The sequence below is a fragment of the Melitaea cinxia genome, chromosome 17 (genome assembly GCF_905220565.1).
Source record: "Melitaea cinxia chromosome 17, ilMelCinx1.1, whole genome shotgun sequence".
In the NCBI taxonomy this organism is placed as follows: Eukaryota; Metazoa; Arthropoda; class Insecta; order Lepidoptera; family Nymphalidae; genus Melitaea; species Melitaea cinxia.
The window spans coordinates 11,404,027-11,426,450 of NC_059410.1; the positions used below are offsets into that span (position 1 = coordinate 11,404,027).

General features: G+C 31.3%; 2 protein-coding genes across 3 annotated transcripts; both read right to left on the reverse strand.

Moving 5' to 3' along the window:
* Positions 1 to 1,366: 1,366 nt before the first annotated feature.
* Positions 1,367 to 3,698, reverse strand: LOC123661336 (cold and drought-regulated protein CORA-like). 2 transcript variants are annotated; one of them, XM_045596298.1, is made up of 4 exons: positions 3,593 to 3,698; positions 2,115 to 2,160; positions 1,831 to 1,919; positions 1,367 to 1,797 (listed from the first exon to the last, which is right to left on the reverse strand). In XM_045596298.1, the coding sequence occupies exons 1-4, from the start codon at positions 3,605 to 3,607 to the stop codon at positions 1,495 to 1,497; spliced, it is 453 nt and encodes a 150-aa protein (XP_045452254.1). In that variant the 5' UTR covers positions 3,608 to 3,698; the 3' UTR covers positions 1,367 to 1,494. The 2 variants fall into 2 exon arrangements, with proteins under 2 accessions (XP_045452254.1, XP_045452253.1); XM_045596297.1 differs by having other exon boundaries at positions 1,367 to 1,919.
* Positions 3,699 to 8,014: 4,316 nt separating this feature from the next.
* On the reverse strand, positions 8,015 to 11,131 carry LOC123661337 (cold and drought-regulated protein CORA-like). Its single transcript, XM_045596299.1, has 3 exons — positions 11,028 to 11,131; positions 10,306 to 10,348; positions 8,015 to 8,524 (listed from the first exon to the last, which is right to left on the reverse strand). Exons 1-3 carry the CDS (start codon positions 11,040 to 11,042, stop codon positions 8,160 to 8,162), a joined length of 423 nt encoding a protein of 140 aa, XP_045452255.1. The 5' UTR covers positions 11,043 to 11,131; the 3' UTR covers positions 8,015 to 8,159.
* Positions 11,132 to 22,424: the final 11,293 nt, after the last annotated feature.

Here is a 22,424-nt window from a genome sequence, read left to right on the forward strand (position 1 = left end):
CGGATGGGAAAAAAATTATCGATTTGAAGACTAATCTCTCGCCTGTGTAAACAAAGGTACCTAAAAAAAGGTCAGGCAAAACATTTTCCACGCGCCCTAAATAAAAAAGGGTTAGCTGAAATATGTTCCATTTTACCTTGACTCGATTATTTTTACCCGACTGCCAAGGAAGGGTTATGTTTTTCGCGCGTATCTTGTATGTATGTATGTATGTTTGTATGTAACATTCTTTACTACCTCATATTTCCAGAACCACTGAACGGATTTACATAATTGAGGTATCGTTAGGTTCGTCTTAGCTGCCAAAGTGTTCTTAGATAGGTGACATTAAAAAAAATCAAACATGGCGGCTGCGCGAAGCCATTGTAGTTAATGAAAAAAAATTTTTTTTCTCGAATACTACAATATAGGTATCAAATTGAAGGGCACAATACAAGGATTTTAAAAAGGTATATCATGATTATTATTACCGTAATACTAATAAAGAAATACAATATTAAAGTTTAAAAAATGTGGACTTTGCTTTTTCCCACGCCTAAGCCATGCCAAACTCGCCAATATGAAATTGAAGGATAAATCAAATCATTCTTTCTTTGTGCATGTCTCCGACTGCATGTTATGTACGACGTTGCATAAAGTTTCGAAGGACTACCGTATTAATATATTTTAAATGTACAGCACAAAATGTTTGATATTGTTTCTATTTATTTCGCTGACTTTGTGTGCATATTGAATTTTTATCTTGTTCCAGCTTTTTCAGTTGATTTTCTATTAGTTGTTATTCACGCAGGCGGGTTTTTTGTTTTTTTTTTAAATTATTATTTTATATAGAATGGGCGGCCTAACAAAAAGGGGCTGAAATTTTCAAAATAAATCGATTATATTTCGCTTATTTAATCCACAAGATTTGCCTTTTTCATTTATTTTAGGTGGTGGCAAATTAAAATGGGCTGGGGCGTTGAATCTTAAAATACGCCACCAATTTTACTAGATTAATAAAATAAAGACCTTTTTAGTTTTTAAGTAATAGTTTGTTTACTAAATAAACTTATGTTTACTAAAAAAAATTCACTGTATGATGCTATGATATATACCATATTATTTTGATTTTACGAGTACAGACTATGCTTGTTTCATCTTTCTTTCTAATTATCGATTAATGTGTGTTCTCTATTTGCCTGCTCAGCCTTGCTCAACGTATGTGATGCGCTTGAAATAAAAAATGTATTACAAATACCTTTGTTAGACTATTTAGAAGATCTTGCTAGAAATTAATTTCATGTATTTCATTTTTATATCTCGAATAGATAATGAAACCATCATTTAAATTATACTGAAGGGGTTATATAAAAGGAAAACAACGAAGTCACTGAATTTATTCGTTTTTAATCTCGTCTTATTTTTAGACAAAAGTTATAATCAAAATATTAATCGCACATTTAAAAAAAAATATCTATATATCACAAACATTTATTTAATAACTTATGATACATATTAATATTTGCCATGACTTTTGTGGCCATCGTGACCGTAGCTACCGTGGTCCTCGTATCCGCTATGACTACCGTGACCGTAGCTATCGTGGTCCTCGTGTCCACCATGATTATCGTGACCGTAGCTACCGTGGTCCTCGAATCCGCCATGATTACCGTGACCGTAGCTATCGTGGTCCTCGAATCCGCCATGATTACCGTGACCGTAGCTATCGTGGTTCTCGTGTCCGCCATGATTACCGTGACCGCCGCCTAATCCGCTATCATGGCTGCCATGGAAACCTTCAGATATTTGGCCATGTCCGCCAAATCTAACATCATGGCCTGCGTTATCGCCACCAAATCCATCCTGATGACCTCCATTGCCTCCGTGACCACCGCCCTGTATGCCTCCAAAGCCACTGTCGTGGCCGAAGCCTCCATATCCTAAAAATAATATATATACGTGATTTGTTGCTAAGAAGATTTGTGACTGAAAATATTACGAGTAGCAAAAATATATCTGACATTGATACAAAATATATAGTGCGCTAGAGTATTAAAGTCGCAGTAAATTCTTCTGTGGTTAACAAGCTTTGAAAACTTGCAAGTATAATAATTTAAACTTTTTGATTGCCTTACCGCCTGGATACGCCGCTGCAACAGCGACTAACGCTAACGTGATGATCTGTAACAAAACATAATAGAATTAGAGAAAAACAATGGATTTTATATTTGTAAACTTTATAAATAATATAAACGCAAGAAATACACATAATTATAAAAATGTGCGTGTTCCAGCTACATATTCGGGTAATTAACGTGTAAATCTATATACGACGGAGGAGTATGAAATTTCGAAAATTTATAGTTTATATAGAGAAGGAGTGTAGAATTCTAATATTTTTTTAATTTTGCATAAAAAATACATTAAATCACAAAAAAATGCGTGCGTACAAAGTACACATGTCAGAAGTGAAATTTCTTTGGCACTAAACTGATTGAAAAAAAGCTAATATAAAAGAACAAAAAGCCAACGTCACGCGGTGTTCCCAGGCGGTCACCCATCCAAGTACTGACGCGTCACACGTTGTCACGTTCTCTCAAATTTTACCCCTCATGCGCCTAAAGAAGTTTCACTTCAAAAATTACACACACTATTTGTACACTGGGCGACCACTAGTTTTAATAAATAGCTCAAAATTTTACAATTTAATGATAAAGAAAAAATATTTTTCCTTCTCAGGTCTCATCCTCTTCTAATTCTTTTGGCTTATAAGTCTAATACCCACGACTACCATAAAGCGAATAAATATCATTCTCTATCTAATAATTATAATTCTAAATAAGGTAAATATTAACCTAAATATCAATCATCAATCATTACAGCCTATACAGTCCACTGCTGGACATAGGCCTCCACAAGTTTACGCCAAAACTCATGTGTTTTGCCCATAGTCACCACGCTGGGCAGGCGGGTTGGTGACCGCAGTACTACCCTAAATAAATTTCCGTAAAATAAATAAAAACAAGAATGTTAACCAAGCCTAATCGATCTAGTCAAACTTTCACTCTTGGACAAAGGGTTTTTAAATAACTACTTATATTTAAACTTAAGAAATAAAATGAGGAACGTTGCCGATTTGGAGGCTGGTATATTATTATGGTATATATATTTCTGATTCTCACACATATATTATTACTTTAACGTCTCTTTAAAACAAGTCCAAGAATTAATTTATATCAATGTTTTGTCTCACGGAGCTAATTCTATTAGCTGCCCGGTGGCAATGCAAAGTCAGCGGAACAGTCACGTACTAATTTAACACGGAGGTCAGGGGTGCAAGCATAACTATCTGATAAATATATTAGAATAACATATTTTAAAGGACATTGTTAAATAATAATAATTAATTTCTCTGTGAGTGGAGAACCATTCGGTAGTAAAATAAATGATTATTAATTTATAATCACCAATAAGATAATAAATAAATTGAAAGTAAAGAAATAATTATAAATAAAATAATTTCCTTAAAATTAAAAATTGTCAACAAATATTTATATTAGTAGATTTAATTTTGATAACACAATATATATGATTTATTATAAATTTGACTTACAATAAACTTGGCCATGTTTATCCGTGCTATTACTTTGGTTATTTCACAACATGTAGTGCTAATTGGTCACCCTCTCGTGGCTTATATACGGTTGGCCGACGCTCTTCTCCTGACATCATACCGGTCGATACGCTCTTCTGGTCTTATTATTGTAAAACATAAAGTTTCCGATAGAAACTATAAGCAGACGCTTTGTGCTGTCTTGTCATACCTTTTATTATTTTTAATATAGAAATATAAATAAGATATTTTTTAGAAATTAAGCTAAAATATTTTTTTACCTTTGGCTACGTATAAATAAGTAAACTATAAAAGCGTAGGGCCTATATTAACTTCTTTAACCGTAATCTTAAGGTTTTAAAATTGCATTATTTTGTATGTGAATGGGCAATAATGAATATATTTTTGATGTCTGTTCCGGTGAATGTGCTATAAAATTTTAAATGATAATTTTGTTAATAATATCGTAATGACAAACGCATAATTGAAAATCGCGTCTAACATAACGCTGTTTTTTAACATTGTTAGAATATACAAAGAGATAAAATAAAATATAGATACAAATTTTAAAGTTATCTGCGTCTGAGGTATAATTTTTATTTTGCGATGTCAATTATATAGGACATTCCTATCACCTTTGTAGTTACATATGTGCTAATACATATTAGTGCCAATATATTTTAATGACGATTGTTTTAATGTAACTAACTAACGGATAAATTACTAATAACTAACTGAAAAATTAAATAAGTATATGAAATTTTTGTTATATCGATGTCCAGAAATGACCACATTTAATAATCTATTTGTGTTATACAATAATTATAATAATGTGTAAAATAGCTGTAGAGACATTATCAATACTATGATTTCATTACACCACAGTTACCGTATAGGGAAGTACCTCAACCTTACAGAAGATCACAGCTAAATGACACTGCACTCAAGTAATGTAAATGTAATAATGCGTTCCTGTGGTGAGTAAGGTTGCCAGAGCTCCTGTGGAGGCGTCAGGGGTAGGGTCAGCAATGCGCTTGCGATGCTTCTGGTGTTGAAGGTGTCTATAGATTACGGTAACCACTTACTATTGGTGGGACCGTAAGCTTGTTTGCTGACCTCGTCGTATATAAAAAAATATATAGGGTATTCCATTCCGAATCGACCACTTTTGAACCCGATTTTACTATTTTTCAAATAGCCAAAAATGCTTTTATTGGGTTAGATAAAAAAAATTGAAAAATGACTCAAAAATGTTTTTCAAAGGGTAGAAAAGAAAAGAAAACTTTTGGCCAGATCGAAAAGCGTCGGGTTCAAAAGTGGTCGATTTGACATGGAATACCCCTATATAGTATCTTTTTGATGAATCTGTCGAACAGCAGATCTCGGGAATTAAGACCGCGCCTCCGGAATCAAGACCGCGCCTCCGGAATCAAGCGACAGCCATTGACTTCAGCCAATTGAAGATGCAGACTCCGCTCGTAATATTTATTAATAATAAATAATAATAATAAATATTTTATTTAGATGAAGATTACATTATGAGGAAAATAAGTTATAAGTAATTATTACACAAAGTTTTTTACACAAAGTTTGACAACACGATTAGCGAAGGACTGGTGCTCAAAAAAGGTATAAAATACCTGTACTATAAGTCCTCAGGTCCCCCCCCCCAAAGTTAAGAATACAGGATCATGTGCTCAACTTGTCCAAATGGAGACTTGTTTTATCAATTTATAGTAATTGCCAACAAAGACCCAAAAGGTCAACAAGAAAATTGAGGTAATTAGAGAGAAAAAAATAATAATAATAATAAAATACAAACAATTATATACCTAGAGTCAGCTGCTAGTGAACAAGTAGGTTTTCGGTATCATCGTATGTGAAAGATTTCAGCCAGTTGGTAATAGTGAATTTACATTTCAGTCTTGGAAGGTGATAAATGGGTATACGGGAGTTAACCCTGTTATAAAGAAAGTTCCCCAAGTAATAGTACTGTCTCCGAGCTAGAACCGTTGAAACCTTGATAGAGGGGCATACTTTGTTTTTACGTCTTTTGTCTTGATTAATTTTAGGGTCGAATGGGAGCTTAACAGAAATGCTTTTTTAACAGAATATGAGTTATACACAATTTCCTCACAGATAGGACAACCCAGGATTTATAAAGATCGTCGGTCGGATATCTAAAAGGAAGTGACGCTGCTGTTTTAAGGATTGCTCGCTGGGCTCTCTCTACACCAATAAGGGCTGACTTACACGAACCACCCCATACAGTGATGCAGTATGTTATAAGGGATTGGCAGAGCGCATAGTAGACAGATTTGATAGTATTCCGATCAGCTACATGTCTTAAGCATTTGAAAATGTACATGAGTTTCCTTAGTTTAGCTACGAGAGACAAAATATGAGGCTTGAAGGTGAACGCAGAGTCAATAATGACCCCCAAGTATCTGATATTGTCCACTCTTTCAAGGACCGGACATACACAACTGCTGGATGAAGCTGGGTTGCAAACATGTGCTCGAATGATGCCAAAAGATGGTAAACCTTTTTTAGTGGCGGAGAAAGCCAGGTACTTGGTCTTAGTTGCATTTAAAGTCAGGATGTTATTTTTTAACCATGCCGATACACTGTCAAATCCACGCTGTGCAGCATCATACGACACATTGTTTTACATATTGTTTTTACATATTGTTTGTTTTATACAGATCTTTCTCGTGGTCTCGGCATTTGTGCTTATATATGGCAGAAAACATTATAATTATAAATTATATCTGATTGCAATAAGCCTCCGAAATTGCTTAGTTAAATAAATTAAAAGTAAAAAACGTTTTTAAAAAACAAGCTTTTATTTGAATGCGCAACAAAGGTTTTTACTTTTAATATATTTTTTTACCTTTTAGTTATCGCTGGAATAAAATAGTTAGGCATAAAATAGTTAGTCTGCCATGTTAGATTTAGACTAACGTCACTTTATTCGAATTATTCTTAGCAAACCCTTTCGTTTTATACCCACCTTGTAGAAGTGCATTAAGAATAACTAGTCCGTCATCTTGGATATGCCGCCATGTTGGATTTAGAATGACGTCACAAAATTAACAATGCATTGTAATCCAAATTTAACTTGTATACAAAATTTCAGCTCAATTGGTTGAAGATTTTCATTCATTTTGTCTACTTGTACCTTCGGCAACATACTTCATTTATTAATCCTGGATTTAAAATCCATATAAATAAATTTAATACTATTTTCATATACTTTGTTGCTATATATTTAGTTTTTAAATGTAAATCTAACGTCCTGTGCTGGCAGCATTAGTAAAGGTGCGGACTGAAAAGCAGCTATAAGCTGAGTTTACGACCTTTTCACCAGCATTTTTTCTCAAATCTCTGTAAATTAGACTTTAAGAAATCTTTTGTTTTTTTTATGCTTGGTGATTAAACGTTTTTATTATTATTATTATTATTATTAAGATATCTGCTTCAAAATTGAGTTTCAAGATTTCACCCGAACAAACTTACTTACATACAAACATACTACATAATCCACACGATGATTTGCCTTTTCCTTTATTTTATGTGGTGGCAAATTAAAATGTGATTTTAGTAGTAGATTAATAAAATAAAGACCTTTTTAGCTTTTGATTACTTAAATGCAAAGCAAACTATTACTAGTTTGCTTACTAAATATACGTATGTTTACTAAAAGATTTTCACCGTATGGATGCTATGATGTATACCATAAATTATTATTTTACAAGTACAGACATATTATGCATAAATATTTACACATTATGCATAATTTATTGTACACCACCTACTTATTTCTTTTTTTCCCCTTAATCCAAACCCTAAGAAGCTTGCCTGGAAGAAATCGCTATCGAGCGATAAGGCCGCCTCATTGTCCATTATACTTTTTTTCTTTACAATTCTGTATTAAATTACTCTATGTGGTGTACAATAAAGAATAAATAAATAAAAATAAATCTTAATATATATAAATCTCGTGTCACAATGTTTGTCCTCAATGGACTCCTAAACTACTTAACCGATTTTAGTCAAATTTGCACACCGTGTGCAGTTTGATCCAACTTAAAAGATAGGTTATATTTTATTTTGATATATTATGTTATTATTATATTTCAGAAAAAAATAAGGTGATACGAAGTTCGCCAGGTCAGCTAGTAAACATATAAAAATTCTTTTCATTCTTTTTAATAATCGACTAAAGTGTGTTCTCTATTTTCCTCTCAACGTATGTGACGAGCCTATATAAAAATACATTACAAAATACCTTTGTTAGACTATTTAGAACATCTTGCTCGAAATTAATTTTATGTATTTTATTTTCATATCTCGAATAGATAATGAAACCATTAGTTAAATTATACTGAAGGGGTTAAATATAAAAGGGAAACAACGAAGTCAATGAATTTCTTTGTTTTTAATCTCCAGTGTTATTTTTAGACAAAAGTTATAATCAAAATATTAATCGCATATTTAAAAAAAATATCTATATAAAAAACATTTCTTTTTTAACTTATGATACGTATTAATATTTGCCATGATCTTAGTGGTTACCGTGAACGTGGTCCTTGTGTCCGCCATGACTACTGTCACTGTGGCTATCGTGGTCCTCGTGTCCACCATGACTACCTTGGTCCTTGTGTCCACCATGACTACTGTCACTGTGGCTATCGTGGTCCTTGTGTCCACCATGACTACCTTGGTCCTTGTGTTCACCATGACTACTGTCACTGTGGCTATCGTGGTCCTTGTGTCCACCATGACTACCGTGGTCCTCGTGTCCGCCATGACTACTGTCACTGTGGCTATCATGGCCTCCGTGACCACCGCCTTGGCTGCTTAAGCCACTGTCGTGGCTGGAGCCTCCACTGCTATGTTCACCGCCGTGGCCATCACTTAATTCATATCCTAAAAATAGCATATACGTGATTTGTTATTAACAAGGTTTATCACCGAAAATATTACAAGCAGCAAAAATATGTACATAAAAAAATAATTAAATTTTATTGGGAACAAATACTGCTTACGTGAGCTTAAATACAAAATTTTTTGATCTTAAAATTAAATTTATATAATAAATATGCTTTATAAAAAAATGAACTTGCGATGTCACCAGTTGGACGCCCATCTCAGTATAGTTGAGACATCTCAGTATAGTTGAGACATCGCTGTATAATAATAATAAGTGCAGCACGGATAGTGATAACATTAAAAAATATGAAAAGCAAATAAATAGTAAGAAAACAAAAACATACTTATGGTAAATAATAATAATAAAAAAAATATATACAAGGCGATTAAAATGTAGCATGAAAATAAATAAAAATTAAATATGGTAAAATTCATCAACTCCAAATAAAAACAGGTCCACTGTCAAGCGCTTTTTTATTTTTGTAGCAAGAAAATTATGTATTTTAATTTAAAATTCGAGACTGTATTTAGATTGCGAATGAGAGGTGGCAAGTCGTTCCAGCACTTGGTTGACGTGAGCTTAAAACTTCCTCGGAAAGCTACCGATCTATGTATTGGGATTTGGAGCCTAAATAATGCCTTTGTGACATGTTCATTGGTGTTATCTTTTCATCAGTGTAGCTTGCTATATAATATTTAACTATTCCAAATAATAGAGTGGCGAAATGAAGCTGCGTTCGGTCATTCATTTTTAAATTATTACTATTATTTAATTATGGTGTAACATGGGCACATGCATTTTGTACACGGTGTATAACACTTTTGGTGCGAGTAAGTAATCGTGGCCCAATGACTGCGTCAGCGTAGTTAAACTTGTAAAGAATTAAAGCTTCACATAATTTTATACGCACTTCAATGGACAGACAATCTCTAAAGCGACAAAGAATTTTTAAACTATAACAACAATTTTTAACCCTTATCCTATGCCGTCAGAATTATCATCATCATAAACGTTAATCAATACTGTGGTAGTATTTCTTTGCTTTCTAAATCCCGATTGTAAATCTGGTAAAATGTAATTTCTTTCCCAAATAGGCACTAAGTTGAGCGCAAACAAAACTTTCAAGTATTTTGAATATGCACGGTAGAATGCTTATAGGCGGTAGATCTTTTGGGTATGGGCCTAATTATAGTTTTTCACCATTGTTCTGGAAATAGCCTTGTCACAATGGATGTATTTAGTATTGTAATTATAGCTTTTAATGAATGTGGTTGCGATAATAATAACATTTCCAGAGAAATCCCACCGTCAACAGAATTAGATGTCATAGTTTCAATCTGTGCGTAACTATCAGATTCAGTTGCAGTTTTTAAGTTGTACGTTGATTCTCCAAATTTTATGATTCATATAGAATTCCATATCCGATTCAGAAGCATTTGGTTTACCGGATATTGTTAAAAAATTAATATTTATACTGATTTTGCTGGTTATTGGGTTAGAGATAATTTCTTTTTATTATTATTTATATTTTTTTTTAAAATGTGACCAAAGAAGACGGATATTATTTATGTTTTGGGTAATATATGTATCAAAATAGGCTGTTTTTTCATTTTCTATTAACTAATTAACGAAATTTCTAAGACTGCTGTAGTAATCAATCTAATATTAATTCAAAATATATAGTGCACTAGAGTATTAAAGTCGCAGTAAATTCTTCTTTGAATAACAAGCTTGAAAACTTACAAGTATAATAATTTAAACTTTTTGATTGCCTTACTTGGATATGCCGCTGCAACAGCGACTAACGCTAACATGATGATCTGTAACAAAACATAATAGAGAATTAGAGAAAAACAATGGATTTTATATTTGTAAACTTCATAAATAATATAAATGCAGGAAATAGACATAATTATAAAAATGTGCGTGTTTGAGCTACATCTTCGGGTAATTACCGTGTAAATTTTCAAAAATAAATGTAAATCGAGTTAATTGTTCATTTAATTATTTTTTTTATATTTTCATATTTTAATAGATATCATTCTGTTCTAATTCATTTAATTTTTTGCTATTTGCCTTCGGGACTGGGCCTATAAGTCTAATACCCACGACAACCATAAAGCGTATAAATATCATTCACTATCTAATAATTATAATTGTAAATAAGGTAAATATGAACCTAAATAAATTTCCTTAAAATAATAAAAACAAGAATGTTAACAAAGCCTAATCGCTCTGATAAATATATTAGAATAATGTATTTTTAAGGGACATCGTTAAATAATAATAAATAATCTCACTATGAGTGGAAAAACATTCGGTAGTAAAGTAAATGATTATTAACTTATAATCACCAATAAGATAATAAATAAATTAAGGTAAAGAAATAATATAAATAATAATTATTTCCTTAAAATTAAAAATTGACAACAAATATTTATATCAGTAGACTTAATTTTGATAGCAAAATATATATGATTTATTATGAATTTGACTTACAATAAACTTGGCCATGTTTATCCGTGCTATTACTTTGGTTATTTCACAACATGTGGTGCTAATGGTCACCCTCTCGTGGCTTATATACGGTTGACGAACGCTCTTCTCCTGACCTCATACTGACATCATACCCACTTCTGATCTTATTATTGTAAAACAAAAAGTTTCCGATAGTAAACAGACGCTCTGTCTTGTTGTACCTTTTATTATTTTTTAACTAGCTGGTACCCGCGACTTCGTCTGCGCAGGATTAATGCTTAAGTACTTCGATTAGCTTATTATCTTCTCAATCTATCTTTATATCAAAATTCATTAAAATTGTTTCTGCGATATAAAAATCGATTTTTACACCAAATTTGAATTAGAAATATATATATCAATTTTTGTATTTATGGTTCACTATTTTGGCGATAATGGCTTACTCATAAAAGATGAGATCTCTGATAAGGGGACTCATTTGTAGAACTAATTAAGATAAACATATCTCTTACTGTTCTGTGGCTACGGCACCAAAGAATATAGCCACCCCCTCTCTTCCCGTGGGTGTCGTAAGAGGCGACTCAGGGATAACAAGGTTCCACTACTACCTTGGAACTTAAGAAGCCGACCGATGGCGGGATAACCATCTGACCGCTGGCTTTACAACATACAGGCCGAAGACGGGCAGCAGCGTCTTAAGTGCGACAAAGCCAGCCCTGCGGTGACCCAGTGCCCAGCGTGGTGACTATGGGCAACACACATGAGTTCACCCATTTTTGACGGGAACTTCTGGAGGCCTATGCCAGCAGTGGACTGCAATAGGCTGGAATGATGATGATGATATCTCTTACACATTATATACGTGTAAACTCTACAGTTTTTGCAGTGTACGCCAGAATAGCTCGCAGATTGTATATTTTTTTCTGATTTATTTGACAATTATCGTTATATTACAATTCACACACTATTTTTAAAAATTATAGCCTATGTGTTATTTATTCTATTTTATAAAGTATATTATTATACACTTTATATTATTGTACACTTTTATTAAAATCCATTCGGTTGTTTTTGCGTGAAAGAGGACCAAACATATATACATCTATACATCCATACGTACAAACTTTCGCGTTTATAATATTACTAGGATATAGAGATATAAATAAGATATTATTTTTAGAAAATGAGCTTAGATATTTTTTAAAAATTAAATTTATAAAATATTACGTGACCCGGCGAATGAAAATATAAAATATATTGATTTTTAATTTTCTTTAATAACTAAAAAAAAAGCGATTAATAACGAAAAAAGGATTACCAAATTTGCTGTAGTCGTTCGGAATTTATACGATATTCGGCAATTAAATTTTATGTATATAGATTTGTATTAATACATTAAACTATAGCCACATTAAGAAAGTCTAAGGGCGGTTGAAGGATTTTATAGAAGTCCTTAATTTTTTTTTGTGCTACAAATTTGAAATTTGTCAAAAAGATACACTGTAGTTAGTAGATGTCTGCTAAGAGCAAATTTCATGACAGGACCGGATTTCTAAGATATATATGATGATATATGATGTATAACATATACCCAAATGATATGATTTATATAATGATCTGAAATCTCTCGCAAGTGTGTATGATAGTCCTTCAGTTTTTGTGCCACAAACATTACAAGCTTATAGTTAATAGACGTCCACTAAGAATAGATTTTGAAAAATTATATCTCTAAGGGGTATTAGGCGTTGAAAGTTTGTATGACAAGCCTATCGTTTATATATGTCGTGAAGCAAAAACTTTGTACTCCTTTTTACGAAAATTGTGCGGACGGAGGAGTATGAACTTTCGTACACTTATCTATACATATAATAAAATGGTAGGAAAGTCAAAACTGTAAATTGAATATTTTTTTAAAAGAATACTTGGGGTGTGATCTACAATCGATACCGAAGCCAAATATATAGTTTTTAGAATTTTTGTCTGTTTGTCTGTATGTATGTCCGGGATAAACTCAAAAAGTACAGCATAGATTTACTTCAAATTTGGCACGAATATTATTAAGAAGTCGGGTCAACATATAGGCTACATAATATCACGCTATCACCTACGGGAAACAAGCAGTGAACCTTTATTTCTTCAACGCATTCTGTAACAACGTTTAATCTAACGACGCATATTTGAATGTTGTTATTGAAGGTATTTTGTAATTAGAACACGTTCCTATGACAATGTTCCTATATTTGACTCTGGGATTTTTCTAATAGACTTATGTATGTTGGATAAAAAGTGAACACGGCTTAAATATGTTATAAACAGTTTTATTTAATATATATTCCAACTTTTGGTAGCAGAGCGTGTTTCGTAATTGTAGAAGCGAAAAGTCGCATGTAAACTCAAAAATAATCAAGTATGATGACGTCTAAAAATTATCGGATTGAACCGCTGAAAAAGGATAACTATGAAACGTGGTGCGTACAAGCTCAAGCCATCCTTATTACAATGGCGAATACCACACCACATATTTTTTTTTTAAATTATGTATAAAAATATATTAAATCAATAAAAAAAAATTACGTACACTACCATGTATTTGAGACATCAATACAGTAGTATACATACATACAGTCAAAAACTGTAGTCAAATTGAAAAATTAAAAAAAATAAATGTTTAATTTTATTTATTTTTTCTAGTTCTTGATTTCTTTTCTTTAATTTTGTTGATTGGTTTTTAATTATTAGAGTAAGTATTTTAGAAAATAAAAAATACCTTAAAATAAAATAAATCAGACAAAAATAAAATAGTAATAATAATTCAAACTATTAAGTGAAATAAAAAAAAACACGTGTCTTAATTTATTTTTGTTGAATTACATAAGTAATTTAAAACAAAAATACTAGTAATATAGGTAATTTTTATTATTCAATTCTCAACATTCAATTCTATTCACTTACTTAATTACACTATTATTCTAATTTTCTGTGGTCGTAAGTACGCGAGCCATATTTTTTACCATTTAGGAGACTTCTAAAAAAAGGAACAATACAAATAGACACTACAACCCTACGATAGCTATTTTAATTCATTATTTTACTAAAAAACGCCAAACATTTATAGCGTTAATGTTAAATGAGTTCGGTTTTACATACGTCATATTATACAGTTGTGTTACTGATATTACGTCACTGCCGTTATATATTTTTCTTACTGGCGTAAGGAACTTCCAAAAGGGTTATTTATTTTTATAATTTTTGAGTTTTCTTTAATTTAAATTTTTAATTATGGTCGAATTTTGATCTCTGGGCGAACACTAGTTTTTTAAAAAATTTATTTCAAAATTTGTAGATAATGGACAATCTATTCTAAAGGAGTGAATTGTGAAAGTGCCTTTTATTTTTGCATAAACCCTTATATCTGGACTGCTTTTGAAATTATAAATATTTTTAACTTTTATTTTATTTTAACTCCTATTTATTCTTAGACCTGGAGCAGATGATTAAAAATAAATAAAAAAATAATAAGTCCAGTCTTAGTGTAATTTTTATGCCTCAATATAGCTGCTAAATTTTTCCTGTCATATCGAAAGTATATAAATATATACACACACACACACACACACACACACACACACACACACACACATATGCTAGCTGACCTAGTCACGCATAGCTGTGGCTCAGTAATTATAATTTCTTAAAATAATAGAAATACAGCGCTGTCTACCGGATATCTGTGCAACTTAGATGCCAAACCGCTATCTATTAGGATTTTATAGAACTAACCGATAAATACACACTAAAGTCGTATAATAAATATTTAATTTGCAATAACCAATATTAAGATCAATAAATGAGATAAAAACTACTCTATCGCCCAAGATGGACCAAATTACAGATTCTTACAAGATAAAAATTGATTCAGTAGTTTCGGAGTTTATCACTAACATACATCGTGCAACAAAATTTATATATATATATATATATATATATATATATATATATATATATATATATATAAATATATATAAATATATATATATATATAAATATATATATATATATATATATATATATATATATATATATATATATATATATATATATATATAGGTATTTCTTTATAAATTTACAGGTATAATTTACAAATTGCGTTGCTCTGATAATAAGAGAAATGATTATTTATGTTTATTATTTATGATTCTTACTGTATTAATGATATTTTATTATTATTATCCGTCTTCATCAGCCACCATATTTTTATCCAGTATCTATTTTATATATTGTATTAAAAATCTTATCAATAATCTCATACGGCCCAAGTTGGTATTTCATCTAGCTTTTCTTTGTTCAACTTATTTCCGTTTTCTACTCTTTTTTTTCAAACTATGTTTTGTTGTAATTATGTGATTCAACTGTGTTTTTTACTGCTGTGATTCTGTCCTTAAGCCAATCACTGTGTGATTTCTCTTGTTTTATTTCATTCGGAAAAATTGAGATGTTCATCATCATCATTACAGCCTATACAGTCCACTGCTGGACATAGGCCTCCACAAGTTTACGCCAAAAATAACGTGAACTCATGTGTTTTGCCCATAGTCACCACGCTGGGCAGGCGGGTTGGTGACCGCAGTATTGGCTTTGTCGCACCGAAAACGCTGCTGCCCGTCTTCGGCCTGTGTATTTCAAAGCCAGCAGTTGGATGGTTATCCCGCCATCGGTCGGCTTCTTAAGTTCCAAGATGGTTGTGGAACCTTGTTATCCCTTAGTCGCCTTTTACGATACCCACGGGAAGAGAGGGGGTGGCTAAATTCTTTAGTGCCGTAGCCACACAGCACATTGAGATGTTGGTACCATATAAAAGATATCTGGGCGAATATCCCGTAATTGAGTGAATTGTTTCATTATATTTATTTACACATTCTTGTGTTATAGTTGTCCATGCCTTTTTGTTTCCTTTTTAACCGACTTCCAAAAAAGGAGGAGGTTCTCAATTCGACTGTATTTTTTTTTTTTTTAATGTATGTTACATCAGAACTTTTGACCAGGTAGACCGATTTCGACAAATTTTGTTTTAATCGAAAGGTGGTGTGTGCCGATTGGTCCCATTTAAATTTATTTGAGATCTAACAACTACTTTTCGAATTATATCTAATAATGCGTTTTTACTTGACGCTTTTTTCGTCGACCTACGTTGTATTATACCACATAACTTTCTACTGGGTGTACCGATTTTGATAATTCTTTTTTTGTTGGAAAGGGGATATCCCTAGTTTGGTACCATGATAAATAATAGGAAACCAGGATCTGATGATGGGATCCCAGAGAAATCGAGGGAAACTCTTGAAAATCTGCAATAACTTTTTACTGGGTGTATTGATTTTGATAATTTTTACTTTAATCGAAAGCTGATGTTTATCATGTGGTCACATATAAATCTAATAAATATATAATAAATATATAATTTTATCGAGATCTGATGACTACTTTTTGATTAATCTTTGATAACGCGTATTTACTTGACATTATTTTCGTCACCTTACGTTGTATTATACCTCATAACTTTTTACTGGGTGCACCGATTTTGACGTTTCTTATATAAATTAAAAGCTACTATTCGTCACGTGGTCCCATTTAAATTTAATTGAGATTTGATTAGTAATTTGTGAGTTATATCTAATATTGCGTATTTACTTGACGGTTTTTTCGTCACCCTACGTTGTATTATACGTTATATCTTTTTACTGGATGCACTGATTTTGATCTTTTTTGTATAAATCAAAAGCTAATACTTGTCATGTCGTCCGCTTTAAATATGATTGAGATATAATGAGCAATTTTTGAGTAATCTTTGATGACACGTATTTACATGACGATGTTAAGACGACTGTGGTCATGTTCAATACTTTGCCACAACGCCATCTATCAAAATTTAATGAAATTACTTCGTTCACTATCGATCAAATTACAATATTCCCCTAGAGTAGAGAGTAGCAGTTTATTCGTTATAAATATATTTGAACTTTTAATTTTTGAGTTATCGCTAATACTGGGTATTTACTTGGCTATTTTACGTCGACCAACGTTATATTAACCTCATGACTATTTTTCTGGGTGGACCGATATCGATGATTCTTTTTTTAATCGATAGGTGGTGCTTGTCATGTGGTCCCATTTAAATATAATTGAGATTTGACTCGAACTTTTTGAGCTATATCTGATATGGCGTATTTACTTGACTGTTTTTGGAGTTTTCTCCTTAAGAATCGATTTTCATTTAAGGCCCCGGAATGAAAAAATTGAACAGTAAAATCTACTGAACGAATGACCTTGTTAGAGATGGCGTTCAGACGTTTTCTAATAACGCAATTAGGTTCCGATAGATGGCGTTATTGGATTCATTTATTTACAATTTGATATAGTAATAATATATTTCTTAGACTAGTAAGCCTTTTTGTGCCTATTTAGACAGTTGATCTGAAGGGGTAAACTCCAGTCGTGCATCGGAGCTGTGTGAAAACATGAACATTACATATTTTTAATAAAATAGACATAAACCGTAATTCAATATAAATCCGCTTCAACTAAAAAACCCGCCGTAATAAGCGATGTCAGCGCTTCGCGCGAATCGACGACGGGCCTTTTATGAAATTTCTGCCTACAATCGCTAACAAAATGTTAGAAATAACAGTAGAACATTATATAATTCTACAATTTTATAATGTCGCGTTATATGGAATACGAATAAAGTATTACTATTTTTTCGTCGATCTACGTTGTATTACTCTTCGATGTAATTGAAGTCGGTTTTTTTTTTCGTTTGCGAGCAAACACAATTATTCATTCACTTTACATCTCATTTTATTTATTAGTGTTTGATTTAGTCTTTCATTCAGGCCGTTTGAAAATGGTGCATTCACTGCTGTAATATTGGTATGTTTTTATTTCTTAAAAATTCCTTGAATTCTTTAGAATTAATTCCCGGGTATTGTTCGGCAAGTACACCGACCGATACATTTTGTTTCTGTTATGTCTTTAGTTAGTTTTATGAAATCACTTGCATTTTGTGTTCTTGATGTTTTAATAAATGCATATCGTGTAAAGTGATCTACAAGCAGGCGCATGTATCTTTTTGTCGATCTGGAATCTCCGAAACCTCCAATTGTGACATGAGAATATGACATCCAACCGAGACATGATTTCAAAAGGCTTCGTAGCTGGAGCTAAATGAGACGTCAATCCATGTTTTTTTGTCCTCATGTTTTGTTTTTTATACAAATTTCACAAGTTCTGCAAAGTTTTTTGATGTTACTTATTAGGTTTTTATCAGTATAGTATGGACTAATTGTCTCTTGCATTTGTCTAATTCCAATATGACATAAGTTCTCATGTATATTTTTCAATAATTTAATGCTGTATTCTTCTGTAAGAATTATTTTCTCTTTTTTTCCAACTTTTCTAAGATATAATCTATTTATTTTAATTAACTTGTCTTTATAATTTTGTATTTGTATGTTTTTATTCTGATCTGATATAATATCTTCTAAACTTATTAAATTTATGATCCTCAATCGTTCCTCTTTATTTGTATTAGGTTCTAGTACTGGATTTCTGCTTAATTGGCAATCTGCTTCCAAATTTTGTTTCCCCAGCGCATATTTTACTACAAAATCATACTGTGCTAAGTAATACACTAAGTCACCTAATTCTTCATCCGTCCTTGACCTTATATTCATATTTTCAAGAGGCTTATGGTCTAAATATACCGTAAAAGATTTACCGATTAACCAGTATTGCCAGTATCTAAGTGCTTCTGCAATTGCTAGACATTCTAAGTAAATAGCCTTCTTTTTCTTTTAGGATCCATTTAGTTTCTTTGAAAAATAGGTCACTGGTTTCTCTTTGCCATCCAATTGTACTTGTTTTTAAACTTGCTTCAACGCCTTCGAAAGAAGCATCAGTGTAAATATTAATTGGCAAATTGTGATCAAATATCTCCAGAACTGGTTGAGAGCATAGTAGTTGTTTCATCATTTCAAATGCTTTTTGACAGTCATCTGATCAGATAAATTTTTGATTCTTCCTCAGTAAGTTATGAAATGGTTCAAGAATTATAGCACTTTTTGGTATGTACTCATGATAAAAAATTATTTTCCCTAAAAATTGCCTAACATTTTTTTTTTAGTTTTTGGTATAGGGAATTTTTTTATTGAAATTAAGTTGTCCTTCAATGGTTGTACTGAATTATTTTGAATTATGTGACCTAGGTATTTCATGAATCTGAAGCAAATTTACATTTTGTGAATTTTAAACTAAAACCTTCTTTCTTAATTGCTTCCAGTACAAGTGATATGTATTGTATATGTTCGTTAAAACTTTTAGAAAAAATAAGTATATCGTCAATGTAATTAACTGCAAAATCTGTTTGTTTATATTTTCTCATAATGTTACTCAAAATTCTTTGAAAAATTGCTGGTGATGTTTTTAACCCGAATGGGAGACATGACCACTGAAAGTGTCCCTCTTATGTTACAAATTCTGTCTTTTTTCTATCGTCAGCGCGCAAGGGGATAGACCAAAAAGCAGAGTTATTGTCAAGAGTCGTAAAATATTTGCAATTTCTTTTTTTTATTATCAGATCTTCTAATAATGGAAGTGGTTGAGCTTGAGGTACTATTGTTTTATTTAAATCTCTAAAATCTATACAAAGCCTTGATTTTCTATTTTATTTCTTTTTAAATGCGAATGTCACAGGTGCAGCAAATGGACTATAGGACTCTTCTATTAGTTTATTATCTAATAATTTAGTTATCTGTTCTTTTCTTTCTTATCTTCTATTGTACATCTGTAAGGTATATTTGTCAATTGTTAGGTCGATCCTTGCTTCATAACCCTTAACTTTGCCAACGTCATATTTGTCTTTTCCAAACACCGACTTATACTTTTCCACTACCTTTTTTTTCCTTTCATTTTCATTCGAATGATCTATTTGCATTTCAAAATTTTCTATTTTTATATGTTCATTGAAATTTATTTTGTATTTATCGAATGAATTTTTATCGTCTTTTTTCAATTTAAGTTTTTGAGTTATATTTAAGTTTTCATCTTGGATAAGATGAAATTCTTTTATCAGATCTAATCTTATTAGAAACTCATAATCAAAATGTTGTTTATAAATTATGTAAACATCTACATTTTTTTCCAAATCTAATATTTTTATTTTTAGGTTAGTCAAACCACTTGTCTTCTTAACACCATTGATTGTTACTAAGTTTGTTTCATTTAAATAACTGTTTTCTCCTCTTAATTTCAGTAATTTAGAATTGACTAAGTAACCATTTATTTCCAATTTATCATTTAGCAGTAGTTTGACATTTATCAATGGTGTTTTTATTCGTTTTTTTGGTCACTTTTGTTTAGTTCGGCTTCTATCCTTGCATTGTTTACATGATTAATATATTTCTTTACCTTCTCATTCTCTTTCTGCTTAAACCAGCATATATTTTCTGGATGATAGCGAACACCTTTATTTAATTTTTTGCAAATTTTACATGGGGTGTATACTATACCATTTTTAAATATTATCTTTGTAAATATTATCAATTTCTACACGAGTGAAGTGATAACTGCTAACTGTAAGATATAAAATACACGTAAAAATAAATGCTTAATAAAGTAACAAACCATAAAGTTACTAGGGTTTATAATTGTTATTTGCACATAAAGTATATACAAGTTATAATAAGTATATTTAAGTATATAAACATAAAGATAATTTTGAAGAAGCCTGATAGTCAACTAAGAGCGTGTAAAATCACTTGGTTAGAAAAGACTTTTGGTTATAAGCGAAGTGCAGTAACCGTGATAGCAGTTGTTTAAGAGGAGTAATAAAAATAAGCGAAACAACCGAATTATGCAATGTTTGTATAGTACTTATTTTTCTTAAATGTGATTAAATATCGTTTGGATAATTGTGTATGCTCGTAAACGAAAAAAAAAACTGACTCCAATTACCGACGTAAGTAATACAACACAATAAGTAATGCAACACAACGTAAGTAGTCGAAAAAATAGTCAAGTAAATACGCGTCATCAAAGATTACTCAAAAATTACTGATTAGATCTCGATCAAATTTAAATGAGACTACACGACAAGCATTAGCTTTCTATTTAAGTAAGAATCATCAAAATCAGTAAACCCAGTAAAAAGTCATATGGTTTAATATAACGTGGATCGACGAGAAAATAGTAAAGTAAAAACATATTATTAGATATAACTCGAAAAACACTTGTCAGATCTCAACCAAATTTAAATGGAACTAAATAACATGTAACACCTTTCGTTTAAAAATAATTCATCGAAATCTGTCCAGCCAGTCAAAAGTTCTGAAGTAATATATTTAAAAAATACAAGATTTTAGATTAACATGGTTACTTCTATTACTAAAACTATTCAAAAACTGGATGTTTACCATGTTTTTTATTTTCATTTTGCGTTGAGTCTCGTGAACATTCCCAGTTAATATCGAAATATCGACTTATTATAAAAAAATACAATCGAATTGAGAACCTACTCCTTTTTTTGAAATCGGTAATAATTTAAAGAGTCACTTTTAAAGTTGTATTTTATACCGAACAAATAAGATAAATTATTTTAAAATATGTATGATCACATCGTTTCGACATTAGGTAATGTTTTGAGATTCAATGTCGGTTTTTAATTTAAATTTGGTTTAGAGGAAAATATCAAAATCTGAATATGTTCACTATATCATAATATTAGGTTGACTGTTATTATTAAGTTTCATCTTTGTATAGTTGTTGAAACAGTACTTAAAATTCATCATTTACACAAAGTTAAGGCTCCATGATAAAGTAAAAAATGAATATCTTCAAACATGATAGAACGGGTTTGGTAACGTTTCATAAAATTATACCGGAAGTACAATACTTCTAAACACTTCACAATCGGCTACCTACAAACTTGCGAGAATTTTGCAGTAGTAAATAGTCTAAACATTAGGCAATTTATTGCACAATATATGTATAATAATAATAATAATAAATATCTACAGAATACACACACGGTCGTCTGTTCCTAAAGTAAGCAACTTAACGCTTGTGTTATAGATAACAGCCGACTGGTATAGATACATTTTTTTTCGATATATACATACTTATAAAAAATACTCATCAGATTCGGGGTGGGAATCGAACCCACAACCCTTGGAGCAGAAAGCAGGGTCACTACAAACTGCGTAAACGGGCTAGTCATATAAACAACTATATATATTTATCGAACGTATGAGATAATTTGGTACGTTTGAATAAACAAAATGCACCGGATTCAAGGTTCTTTGCTATTAAAAATATGGAGATTATATTTTCATAGCCTATTGCCATGCTAAGAGCTGAGCTTTAGTT

Coding starts and splice junctions, on each gene's coding strand:
- LOC123661336 (XM_045596297.1), bottom strand. Junction 1,920..2,114: donor TGCAGCGGCGTATCCAGGCG/GTAAGGCAATCA, acceptor TATTATTTTTAG/GATATGGAGGCTTCGGCCAC.
- LOC123661337 (XM_045596299.1), bottom strand. Junction 8,525..10,305: donor TGTTGCAGCGGCATATCCAA/GTAAGGCAATCA, acceptor TGCTATTTTTAG/GATATGAATTAAGTGATGGC.